This window comes from Anticarsia gemmatalis, chromosome 13, assembly GCF_050436995.1.
Source record: "Anticarsia gemmatalis isolate Benzon Research Colony breed Stoneville strain chromosome 13, ilAntGemm2 primary, whole genome shotgun sequence".
NCBI lineage: Eukaryota > Metazoa > Arthropoda > Insecta > Lepidoptera > Erebidae > Anticarsia > Anticarsia gemmatalis.
In genome coordinates, this window is record NC_134757.1 from 3,519,624 (window position 1) to 3,533,244 (window position 13,621).

Genomic DNA, 13,621 nt, shown 5'->3' on the forward strand with positions numbered 1-13,621 from the left:
AATTCAAATGCTTGACTATTCAGGCCTATAGATCCCGGCTTGGCCTATTAATGCCAGAATATGTGTGTAGCATATTACTCATTTAAATGTTGGTATAGCCTTATAACCAAAGTACTTACTTACTTGAAACTGTAAAGAGTCCAAGCATGCATAGTGTATATTGAGTCTAAACCTAAGGGTGTCCTTAATAATTCGTGTAGGTAATATATTTTATAGTAAGGTACTTGAGTCAAATATGGCCAGCCGAAAACTATAGCCATATAGCAATATTCTAAACACGAAATATTGTGACGCGAACATAAATTGTTGCTAGTATCGCATGTAAGTATACGAACTTCGTACCTATCAACCCTTCCAGAGCCTGCTAGTCGCTTAGTGTCGGTAAAAGTGAAACATGCATGAGGTTTGGAATAATGGCATGTGGCCATATTATTCGGCTAGTCATATTTGACCCAGATACCTTAATCTATACTTACATCTATACTAATATTATAAAGCTGAAGAGTTTGTTTGTTTGTTTGTTTGAACGTGCTAATCGTAGGAACCACTGGTGCTATTTCAGTGTTAGCTAGTCCATTTATCGAGGAAGGCTATAGGCTATATATCATCACGCTACGACCGATATGAGCCGAGTAACAGTAAAAAGTGTTACAAAAAAGGGGAAACATTTCACCCACTCTCTCCTATGTGACGCAAGCGAAGTTGCGCGAGTCAGCTAGTAATAATATAAAGCTGAAGGGTTTGTTTGCAGAAGTTGTTTTTATTTATGTTAGAAAAGTTGAAATAAATATAATTATCATTCTCAGAAAAAATCTATATTATTATAATATAATATGTACATAAGCTACCGTATTTAAATATGACTTGATTCTTAACCTAAAGTTCTTTCTGTTCCTTTGCTTCTGGCTGCGGCGATCTATTTGGCTTCATCTGAATTTCGTCGGCACTTTGAGAAAGCGTGTTCGATGATACTGTCGTGGTCAAAGAGTTCGTGACAACTGGCTTGCCGATCAGATACAGGAACCTAGAAATATTTTATAACAACTTTGTTACTTAAATACTCCTTGTTTATTTTCAAAGTTATTATTTTTATTTATTCCTGTTTTTTTTTAAGATAACTCCCGCACTAACTGTCGTGACTAAGTAACTCTGAAGACACGTTCCCACTATGTCTTGACAGATAATCGTGCAGTTTTAAGTGTCGTGGCTTATATGTTTAAATGGAGGTGTTCACATATATTTTAGATTTAGTATCTCTTGCATAAAAAAGTAACAAACTAACATTCAAAATTACAAGTTTACATAATTACAGTATAAGTAGGTCAATCATAAAGCTGAAATAACTATAAAATTCTCGGTCACAAAATATTAACATAACTGCTCAATTATACGAGAATTTTCTTTAAAGCGACCATCTCTCTAGTGCCCGGTTTCTGAGGCACATTTAGCGGTAGTTTGTCATTTAAACTGTCATGTTTATATCAATCTAAACGCTATGGAATAGATTTAACTACAGCTAAATGTTCCTCAGAAACCGGGCATAGGCAAACTAAAAGGATTTAGCAGAATAACACAAAATAAATTAAAGCAATCAAACAGTAGCGCGATTTTCAAGAATCGGTACTACCAGCTAACGAGCGTTTGACATTTAAGTTTAAATTATTTAAGGAAAATAGTTCTTGCAAACTACACTATATAGGGACGCCAGTTTACCATACAATATTTGCCAATACCTGGGGGCTATCACGTATCTCATATGACAACTATTTGAAAACCACTGTGCTGTACATTGTTTTCCTTCTTAGATCATAGTGCTTTACACGTAACGTCAAGTAGCTCGATTCTCTACTACTATCGACTACCGACAACCGGCTTGTCATCGAGAAATTTTGTATGAAAATCTGATCAGCGAATCTAGCGGGTGTCGTAGGATATATTTTGGCAGTACATTTTAAATGTCAAACTTTCGATACTCCATAGTACTATATACAGAATTGCGCTAAAGGAAGCAATGTATTGCTCAGTGACTATCAATTTGATGTACACTAGTTGTCAACTGAGATACGTGAAACCCGGGGTTTGGTAGTCGATAGTAATTGAAAGTCGCCCCACAGTTAGAGATATAAGTAAGCACACTATCTCCATAGACTGATTTAATTTTTAGAAGTTTAAGCGGAACACAGTGCATCCTTTCAAGCTCATAAACATTTAAAGAACAATCTAGTTCAATCTACTATTACACATAAATACTACTTTGTTTCATGCCGTAGTACGTACTCCAATATGTTTTGCCTCTCCGACTGTCTCAGTCTCGATGTGGGTTATAGGTTCAAGGTCTCCAGTTAAGATGCCGTCGCGCCAAGTTTTTCCGTCAAGAGAGTCTCCGTCTCCGAAATTTTGGTTTTAAACTTTTGGAATTGGAAGTTGTGGTTTTAAACGTCCATGCCTCGGACTGTACATAAATTTGTCGTTCCAGCTCATGATCTCTCACCGATCGTGTCCTTTCCACCTTACTATTAGAGCGATAGAAAACAGTGCGTCTGTGTATTCTGCACACAATTGTACACAATAAATGAAGTTCAGCACAATTTTCTGGTTTCAATAAAATGAGCAGCTTAAGCAGACGCAGGAGGACAAACATCATTCAGGCATTTAATCTCTGGTACTTTTTGTTTGCTGCTTTCTTCCTTGCTTTTGTTTCCATCTATGTGTGTGACGTAATACTTCCTCCGACTCACCATTTCAATATACAAAATAATTTTACATACAGTTTTATTCTTATCTTAAAATAGTACTTTATATCAAATTTCTAAATCACAATATAAAAAATCACTTTTCGTAACACATGTTCGGTGGGACAGAACTTGGGACAGAACTATCTGGCTCGCAATAAAATAATGAAACGCACCTTTTTTTAATGGATATCAACATTTTCTTTTTGCAGATGAAAAGAATGAAGAATACCACGCCAAGAAGGACGTTGTAGACATCAGTGAAGACCCAGAAAGGATGGGGATAACAGTAGCTGATCACTTCAAAGAACCAGTTGGGGCCGGTCACGATAAACAGCTTTATATAAAGAGCAAACCTGGAACAATGTCAGATTTCTTTTAATAGGTATTCAGATGCATCTGGTAAGACTGGAAGACGACCCTTAGTTGAAGTAAAGGCTTGGCTAATGCTGATTCCTTTTATATTTTTACATCAAAAGTAACCCAATGTCTGAAGACTAGCATTCAGCAAATATCTGCCTATTTTTACATATAAGGCCAAAACACAATTACTCAATAAACATGTCTTCATAAAACTAAAGTAGTAAAAAGAAAAAAGCAGGCGCGTCCTCTTTTATGGTTTTGCAAGTAAAATATGCTGCCTGATCGTTTAAACGTGGCATAAGGTGAATAAACGGAGGCCTTGCTTACCGTTGCGTGTCCTTTCTCTGCAACATCTGAGTCTGCCTCTTAATGTGTGCTATCCTTAGAGCTGTCAATGTGAAGAACACCACGTTGGCCACACATAAAATTAATATAGGCGTGTACAGATACAGTAGCTTGCTGCCTCCTGAAAAACATTTATTAATTAATAGAATAAGATAGATCTCTGGTTAAAAAATTACTAATTCTATCATTTAAGAGACCTTCGAGAGAGCTATTTCAGTTTTCAGACGCCACGTCCATTCAAGCCAAACAGTTCTTGAATAGATTTATTCCGTAACCCGTGCGGCCGGCATCGTGGACTGTGGGAGACCGCTGTCCAGCTTAGCTTAGCTTAGCCTTTGTTCCAAAATATGTCGGGCTCGGCTTCCAGTCTCACCGGATGCAGCTGGATACCAGTGTTTTACATGGAGCGACTTCAAGCTTCTGACTACTGTTAACGACTGTCAAAGATCTACAAAAATGACAGCCGGTACCCACAATTTAACGTGCCTTCCGAAACACGGGACAAAGGGCTAGATAGTAATTTATTTATAAAAAGTTGAGACTAAATCTACCGTTAATAGTATCACAAATCTTACCATTTAAGAAGCATCCTTGCTGTCTTAGGTTTGGTAACCATTTGCTTTTTGGAGATAAGTCAGATAACTCAAGGGCTGCCAATAAAATTGTCAATATAGCAGGTACTCCGAATGCGTACGCGCAGTACGCTAGGAACCGAGTATACTTCGATTTCGTCAGCCCACTGGATATAGTAATCCTTCTGAAAATAAAAAGCTGAATACGTATATAAATTACTTTATGATAAATAAATTACAGGTAATACACATTGTTTATATTTCTTGTTAAAATAAACAACTCCCGCACTAGCAATTGCTCTTGTGTCGCGGGTTTACAAACATACAGCAACGAACACAAAGTACAACCAAACCCGAAACCAACTGTGGATGACACAATATTTGTGTGAGAATCGAACCCACGACCTCCCAACACACTGATAGTAGCGAGGCGACCTTAACCATTGCGCCCCGGAGGCCGTTAGTTTTGTTGGATCCTTTGGGAACTAATTATTATTAAGCAACAAAACTATAAAAATAAGTGTTTAATTGAATAAGTATCGGAGTAGATAGACCATAGTGATTGTAACGTACCTGAAAGTCCACCAAATATCGAAGCACATTACGTTCAACCAGAAAAAGGCCGCCAGTAATGAGAAGTAGATGATAAAAGCTGTAATATTAATAAGAAATCTTTGATTATTATAGCTACAACTTATCTAGATTTTTATTAATAGTTCTGTGTATTTCTAGAATCTGCATAAATAAAACTCAAAGGTGACTGACTGACTGTCACAGTGATCTATCAACGCACAGCTCAAATCACTAGACAAATCGGCCTGAAATTTGGCATGCAGGTAGAAATTATGACGTAGGCATCTGCTAAGAAGGGGTTTTGGTAGATTAGATGTTTGTATGAAACTCTGTCAATTTGAAACCGATCGGGCCGAAGCTTTGCACGCATAAAGCTACTATGACGAAGGCATCCCCTCAGAAAGGATTTTGGTAGATTCCACCCCTTAAAGTATAAAAAGGGGGTTAAAGTTTGTATAAATCTTCTTAGATTTTCGACTGATTTAACTCAAATTAACATAGATTCACACACATAGGATACTTTTAACTACGGGAAACGTTTTCACGCAGACGAAGTTTTGGGCAGAAGCTAGAAAATATTTTCACCGGCCGACTGCCAACAGCGCCGAATCTTTCTATTAAACAGCTAGCTTTATACATATAAACTAGGTGACCCGGCTAACCTCGTAGCACCTAACATTCGAATATATTTTTATGTCATTTTCTTGCAATTTTGCTCTCCGTAAGAACCACCATGTACTTCAATGGCATATTATAAAAAAAAAATGTCTTAATGCAGTTTAAAATATCTACGTTGCTGCTTTCATCCGCATTCCATTTAAATTGTTTCCTGATATGTCAAGGTTATTGTTGTAAATAATGTGTGCACAGAGATGACACAGAGTCTAAAAAAAATGACAATTATTTAAAATATGCCATTATTCAAAATACCACTAAAATATTGAATATTTCGACACAATCAATCATTTTAAAACGCTAATTTAACGTGTATTTTTTGTTCCTGAATATCTCTTGGGAATATGAATTACTAGAAGCCGTCCACGACTTCGTCTACGTAGAAACTCTTCCCGTGTAAATCGCAATCCCTCTCGAGATCCAGAATAAAGCCTATTTGTTTTTCTGGGTCTTTAGCTACCTTTATACCAAATTTCATCGTAATCGGTTGAATAGTATTTGCGTGAAAGAGTAACAAACATACATACATACATACATTCTCAGAAACTTTCGCATTTATAATATTAGTAGGACTTAAATATGGACGTACTGCCGCTTACGCTATAGTCCACACAAAATGTGCACAAACATAATATATGTCTTATCATCATTATTTGTTAACCGAACCGACAAATAAAACTGTGAATATAGAGTAGAATCTAAAATTACTTTGCCATTCATATAGTTCAGTAAATATTGATCTACATCTTTGCGGTGGCAGTCTAAAGGTTGCTAAATCTTTAGTGGAGTACTAGCTGACCCGCGCAACTTCGCTTGCGTCACATAAGAGAATCATAATTTTCCCCGTTTTTGTAACATTTTTCACTGGTACTCTGCTCCTATTGTTCGTAGCGTGATAATATATACCCTATAGCCTTCCTCGATAAATGGGCTATCTAACACTGAAATAATTTTTCAAATCGGACCAGTAGTTCCCGAGATTAGCGCGTTCAAACAGACAAACAAATAAACTCTTCAGCTTTATAATATTAGTATAGATATATTATTATCATGTGTGACAAAATCAAATCAAACAACCCAAAATTTCGTGTTTTTTACTTAAAACGAATAGCTACCTTTACATACACACTGTATCGCGCAAGAAACAACAACCGCGCGTGAAAGAGCACGCGTCTAAAGGGTGTACAAGGGGAAAAGAAAGACCACGCGCCGCGCTCATCTGTCAAGCCCGCGAAGAAAATCGCGAGCGAAGAGCACAACTCTCCCGCGCGTTATCTTGTACGCTCCTAAGAACGTGCGATAGAGTGTGTGAGTAAAGGTGGCTATTAAGTCGAAGCAAATAAGAATAATGAAAATCAATTTGATCACCGTCATAAAAAAGAAAAATCTTATGAATACGTACCCATTGTGGCACACCATCCGGCACTGATAGTATGTTCCGTGAGCAGTAACTGAACAGTGCCCAAGCACAAGAAGCCCGTGAAGAAACTCGACAGATATGCCGTCACCACCATGCCGTTTAACGTCCGGAGCTCTGGTAGAAAGTTGTACACTGCCACCGTCACGATTATGAAGAAACAGGATACGAACATGCCTGAAAGGATACGTTTATAAATGACTAGCTATTTTTTCTCGTTTTTGAAACATCGTGATGATATATAGCCTATAAGCCTTCCTCGATAAATGGGCTATCTAACACTGAAAGAATTTTTCAAATTGGACATTTCCTGAGATTTGCGCGTTCAAACAAACAAACAAACTCTTCAGCTTTATAATATTAGTATAGAAATATAGATTTCCTTGCTCATACAGATTGATAAGGGGTGCTATATTATCTACGTATTGTAAATGTTACTGTAAAAGCCCGAACTGTGGTAGGTAAATCCTAAGATTTTCTTGTATCTAGCTGGCTCATGTAGCTCCAACCACCCATAAAGTTTCATCCTATATTCCAGGCGCTTTTGCATGGAATATGTGACTATGTTTCTGTATAAATTTACAAATTAAAACGCTTTCAAGGTCTAAAGCAATAATCTTTCTTTTTTTTTAAGTGACGGGTGAGTTGCCGAATAGAAAAATAAATAGAATATTTTGTGCCATCTAATCCAATCGGGCGAGTTTAATGCGAGCGAGGACGAATAACCCCATATTTCAGTGTACGTTAATGTCACCGGCTGAGATGACGTCATGCCCTTTCCTCTTGTGTTATTCCATGGTTATCTGGCCTACCTATCCGGCGATCAAAGCGCAATAGCCGCATTTCTATCCAAAAAGACTTAAGAATCTTTCATTATGATGATGTAGCGAAATTGTTCTAATTGTTTAGCGGCACCTAGTTATATCTTTAATATTACTTTCACCTTGACACGTGCAAACAATAAACTAATAACATAATGTACTTTGACGCCAAATTAATTGCTTAATTAATTTTGTTTGTTATATACTTAATTAAGTATAGAAGTAACAGTCCTTATGGGAGCTGTTTTCATTCTGTAGGCGTGTTTCTAACCAATTAGTTTATGATAACGTCATATAGGAATATAAGGTGCGGTCCTTTTTTATCACCATGATAAAACCAAAGACGAGCAAAGAGGTTATAAAATGTAGGCGTGGTGGATGGAAAATGAATATTGTTTTTTTCTATATACGTTTCTTGGTTTCACATAGAACTTGACTACAGTCGGAACAAACGAATAACGAGAATTTGGCATTAAAAAAATGCACTGCCAAAATTGTTCCTACAGCCCCCACTAGAGGCGCTGATCAGGTCTGAAAACAAAATTTATCGATAGTTAACCGATTGTCGATAGGTATTGTATTGTAAAAATTAGCGCGACTGGCCAAAAGACTAAACCAATGAAAAATAAATACGAAAGATATATCTTACGACCTTTAAATAACAAACGAATATTCTCTACGTCAAAAAAAGAAGTCCAGCGTGGGTTTTATTATAAAACTGGGTTTATCGATAAATCCGGAACGATGTATTATTATACTATAATTATAGATGATGGCTTATGGAAAATGTTACACAATAGATCTGACTGTGTTTTACACATTCTGTATAACACAGTCGTAATACATTTCATTGCGCGTTTCCTTACTTAATTATATTTAAGGCAAGTTTTACGATGTAAGGGTAAATGTCTAACTTATCCGATTGAAAGCAAATGTATGAAAAAAAACGGTGAAACTTGTCATGTCTCAGGCGGTGGGCCGATTGTTTTTCCTCTTTCTGTCGTTTAAAGCAGTAATCATCGTGTCTACGTGTGTGTGTCTGCGTGTGTTAGTGTGCGTGTGTCATCACTGTGTACCACAATCAATAAAATATTTGAAATATTAGGTCGGGGTGAATTTCGCAATATAGTATGTATGAACTTGTAATAAAATTTCTTGGATTCAAGAATCCGGATGAGTACACGGTTCATTAAGTTTTTTTCAGTGCGCTCGTGAGGTATCCAAATATCGAGCTTTTTTTATAGAGAAAAGATTTTATTACAAGTGCATACATACTATAATGCGAAAAGACTTTTTCCCCTACCCTAATACAAAAAGTACTCACATGATGCGATCAGCTTGTAATTAGTGTGCTCTTCTTCCGGAATGTAACAGAATAGGCCATTTATTTCAATGATTTTGTTACCATTCTCCTCTCTAATGGTATTGTCCAAGCAATACTTGTCAACTTCGTAGAACAACTCAAAAGGAGCATTATCATACGTCACTTTAAGTCTTCCGTCCTGAAATTTTAATTAATTAATAAATATTTTTGGACAACTCACACACGGTCATTTGATTCCAAACTAAGCAGAGCTTTTACTATGGTAACCAAATAACTGATAAACATACTTATATAGATAAATTAACATCCAGGCTCAGAACAAATACTCGTGCTCATCACACAAATATATACAGTATACAGTTTCAATAAAAAAATGAACTTTCTATGGCATTAAATTTGGTTTTGATGTCAAAAAAATACTATTTTCTTTCCGTTCCTTCGCTTTATGCTCGAAAATAGAGAAGTAGTCATCGTCAAGCGTATAAATTGAAACATTGTTAAACTAACTCTTATCAAAGAAAATTGTGAAATTGTTACTAGTTACATTTTATCTTCAAAGTACCTAATCTCATATTGAAAAGGTTTGTTGATGAACAACAACAATTAAGTTGATACTTCACACAAAAAGTACGATTGAAATGTTTATAGTTTTTACGTTAACCTCATCGAAATAAATAAACTAGTGTGGAATTAAATAAAATTGGACCGGTCACATTATGAGAACGATCAAAGGAGAATGAACTAAATACGTAATGAGGTATCTAAGAGATGGAAATATAACTTACAAAGGATGAAAAAGAACAATAGCACGATTCTCTACCACTATCGACTATCGACAACCGGCTGACTATCGAGAAATTTTGTATGAAAATCAGATCAATTGTGGGAACTATTTTCGCAGTAAATTTTAAATGTCGTATTTTCGATACTCGATGTTACCAACTGTAGAGAATCGCGCTACATCTCACAATAAAAAGCGGTGGAATAAAATGGGTGAGATCTATATTGAATGACAAACTCTAACAAAATTCACTAACAACTGAAGAACATCATATTATAAAATTCTTTAAGACCGTCCCTTTTTTCTTTTTGCCTTAAAATTAATGTTCAAAATATGGTAAGTAAATAAAGGTTTTGATTATACCTACGAGTTAAGGATGGACATCTGTAATAATTTAAATGTTTAGTCCTCGGGAATTTTATTAAAAAAGTATTGGACCAGGTAATTTTTCTTTCGACGCACGGCTTGGGGAATGCCCACGACACGGTTTTAGAACAAAAGCCATCGGTAACATGATAACAACAAGGCTTTTATTTCGTCCAAAATGACATCACCGCCACACAATGATTTCATGCAGTTTAAACAAAACTTAAATTATTTTATTATACTCTAACTGTACACACTACCTTCCTCGTAACTCACTTGGCTGGTAAAAATCACTTAAAAATCCACTCAGTAGGTTTTGTTTGACTATCGCAAATAGACAGACAGACGGAGCGAGAGACTTTCTTTCCTAATATATGTGGCTGTAATAATAAACTTGTTATCGAATGCCCCCGCTAGATCACTGACTATTTGGATGTTGACAACTATTTGATAGTCAACTAGTATACATCAACTAGTGTAGTCACTTTTCAGTACATTACTGCTCTGACGTAACGTGTTAATCACTATAATCTTCCTACCTATAAACAAAACATTATTTTTTCCTTATGTAGTAATATAGAAGTATTTATTTAGATAGAAAAATACATATAGAATGATATAGTTGGCCTAACCTTTTAATTTTGTTCGGTTATTTCTCTCTTGTTGTTACGACAACCGGTTTTAAGTTTTATTGACATTTAGTTGGAATTTTACAAAAATAGCACAACAAATATTATACAATTCCATGTATAATAGGTTTTTAATATATTATTGTCTACGATAGAACTTATTTTTGATTTGATTTGACTTAACAATAAATAAATATTTTGCTTCTTATTACTTATTCGCTTGCGTAACATAAAAGAGAATGGGTCATAATTTTCACCGTTTTGGTATTTTTTTTATGGTATTTTATAATATTTTAAAATTATTATTGGTATCCTATTAGTCGTAGTGTGATGTTATATAGCCTATATCCTTCCTCAATAGATAGGTTATCCAAAACATAAATATCTTTTCAAATTGCACAAGTAGTTCCTGAGATAAGCGCGTTTAACCAACCAAACAAACTCTTCAATTTTATAGTATTAATATAGATGTACATTGTACATATACATACTCTGCGTCAGTCTGACACCACACTTCAGACTCTATCAGTGTGAGTTATTAAAAATTTCCTAGTCAGCTCTTCCGTGTCATGGACCGAGGACAAAAACGCAGAAAGACTGATATCAGAAATTTTACGGACGCCGAGGTCACTCAGACGGATAGATAGAGAGGCTTGCATCCATGCACGGTCGTCCAGACACATTAAAACAATGTACATAACACGTCTTTGACACTCTTTGATGATTTTTTTATTATTTATGGTGATATTCTTTTTACAAATAGGTTAGGATCTAAGAGCATGGGTTAATTTTCAAACTTTTCATTTCAACACAACAATACCAGATTATAATGAAGGCCGAATGATAGTTAATTTGGAGTATACGGTACTCGGAAACTGTATTCAATTTTCTGTTTTTTCATCTATGAAGGGTAGGGATATCAATTGCTCAGTCAGCTTAATCGGTCGGGGAAAAAGTCTTTTCTAATTATAGTATGTATGAACTTGTAATAAAATCTCTTTGGCTTTCTCTCTTTTCTTTCAGTGAGCTCGTGAGGTACCCAAATATTGAGCTTTTTTGTGTAAAGAAAAGATTTTATTACCAGTTCATACATACTATACTGCGAAAAGGCTTTTCCCCGACCTAATATAAGGAAAACACGCTGTAGGTACACAATAACTAACGACAAATGACGTAAGAAGAAAATACAAAACCGATGATTAAACGTCTTGCGGCCACTTGCCGGTCTTAATGCAGGGGTTTTTTTAAGGAAGCGTTCGAGAGATCCGTGCGTCAAGCACCTGCTCTGCTTAATAAATACCTTTTTTTCATCAAATTTATTTATTAGGTCGGGGAAAAAGTCTTTTCGCGTTATAGTATACACATGAACTTGTACTCTACACAAAAAAGCTCGATATTTGGGTACTTCACGAGCTCACGGAAATAAACCTAATGAACCGTGTACTCATTTGTGATTCTTGAAGCCAAAGAGATTTTATTACAAGTTCATACATACTATAATGCGAAAAGACTTTTTCCCCGACCTAATATTTATTTATTTCCTTGAATCCCTACGGATACCCACTATCCCGATAGGAAAGAACAGTTTATGTGGTGATAACACTAAAACACCGCCTCGATTATCATTCGTTACTTGCTCGACTTTGAGGACCCTGGGACCTAAAAAGCACTTTAGTGCCCCCCATATGCATTTTGATTTAATAAAGAAAATGTAGTGCGTTGTTATAAGTCTGGATGACTCTGTTGATGATCCGATGAACTCCGTGTTATTAAAAATCACTATTACAGGCAGTCATTTGTACCGGAATCATCATCTTAATTATTGTCTATATTTATAGGTACTATTAGTAAATGAAAACTAAATAATAATATAGGAATTTTGGAAATAATTCTAGTTATCCGGATTTTCCCGTCGTCCGTACATACCCCACATACCAACACATCTTGTCCTCATAGCCGGATGACCTTTTACTTAGTGATATAACAGTGTGGTATATTAAATATTATAAGAGCAAACTTAAAACAAACAAATCGAACAAAAAAACGTAAACTTAATAAACCGGTTTGAATCTCGATACACAAACATTGTGTAGATGTTCCAAGTTTATAAAGATATGCTTTTATCTCACCGTTCTAAGGCGAAAGCCAGCAGTCGAAGTCAAAGGTAGTCTAACTTCTCGATCGGGTTTTGAACAATTCATTCTCTTTGTAAATAAATAAAATTCCTTGTGAATGTCAAAGCCTGGCTTCAATTCGGAACGTTCAAACACTGGTGGTTCGAATGCTCGAGATAGATTTACACATCCATAAGCATTCATGTTATAGGCTTGACCAATTGGACAGCACTTTCGGGAACATATCTCCTTCATACACACACAGCCTCTCTCGAGTCCCGTGACGTTGTCCACAAAATATTCACCCTCTTCATACATTATGCCGTTATACGTACGATTAGTTAGTTCGACACTGTTCTGAGGATTGCATGGCGGTTGTGACACTGTAGTCCTTACGATCACAAATAAGATAGTTATTAAGACACGCATTTTTGTAAACAGTAAGTGTTTGCGTACGTCCGTCGTGTTTGAGATCCCGCGTGAACTGTTGACTTGTTCTCGTCATTGAGTAACTACGACTGTATCCGCGTCAAACCTGAACTTGAACAGCGGATTATTATATTGTTTATGTTTTTTGCAGGTCTGCTTCATATTTGTAGAATATGAATCATCTTCACATAGTTATAGTAGCTCTAGGAGGCACAGCGCAATGTTGAATGGTCGCTGAATAGACAGGTAGAGCCTTATGAGAAGAGCTAGCAAGAAATTCACGGCCACTCTTTTCGATCGCCAAAAGATTTACAATGTGGTTGATACAATAATTAAACTTGCAAGGAGCTCCCAACAAGCAGCGATATTAAAGACTTAACGTCTATTATGTGGTAAGGAAAAAGAATACTTCCACAATAAATTAAATATTCAACTCAATTTTTAATTCAACCCGAAGCAGTAGTTCCTTAGATTTGAGTC

At 35.9% G+C, this 13,621-nt stretch overlaps 1 protein-coding gene across 2 annotated transcripts; it reads right to left on the minus strand.

Annotated features, from left to right (window-relative positions):
- Positions 1-799: 799 nt before the first annotated feature.
- Positions 800-13,198, minus strand: LOC142978000 (putative G-protein coupled receptor Mth-like 3). 2 transcript variants are annotated; one of them, XM_076122206.1, is made up of 8 exons: positions 12,728-13,198; positions 8,823-9,000; positions 6,663-6,854; positions 4,586-4,664; positions 4,016-4,194; positions 3,423-3,561; positions 2,909-3,088; positions 800-1,024 (listed from the first exon to the last, which is right to left on the minus strand). In XM_076122206.1, the coding sequence occupies exons 1-8, from the start codon at positions 13,139-13,141 to the stop codon at positions 877-879; spliced, it is 1,509 nt and encodes a 502-aa protein (XP_075978321.1). In that variant the 5' UTR covers positions 13,142-13,198; the 3' UTR covers positions 800-876. The 2 variants fall into 2 exon arrangements, with proteins under 2 accessions (XP_075978321.1, XP_075978320.1); XM_076122205.1 differs by having other exon boundaries at positions 4,016-4,197.
- Positions 13,199-13,621: the final 423 nt, after the last annotated feature.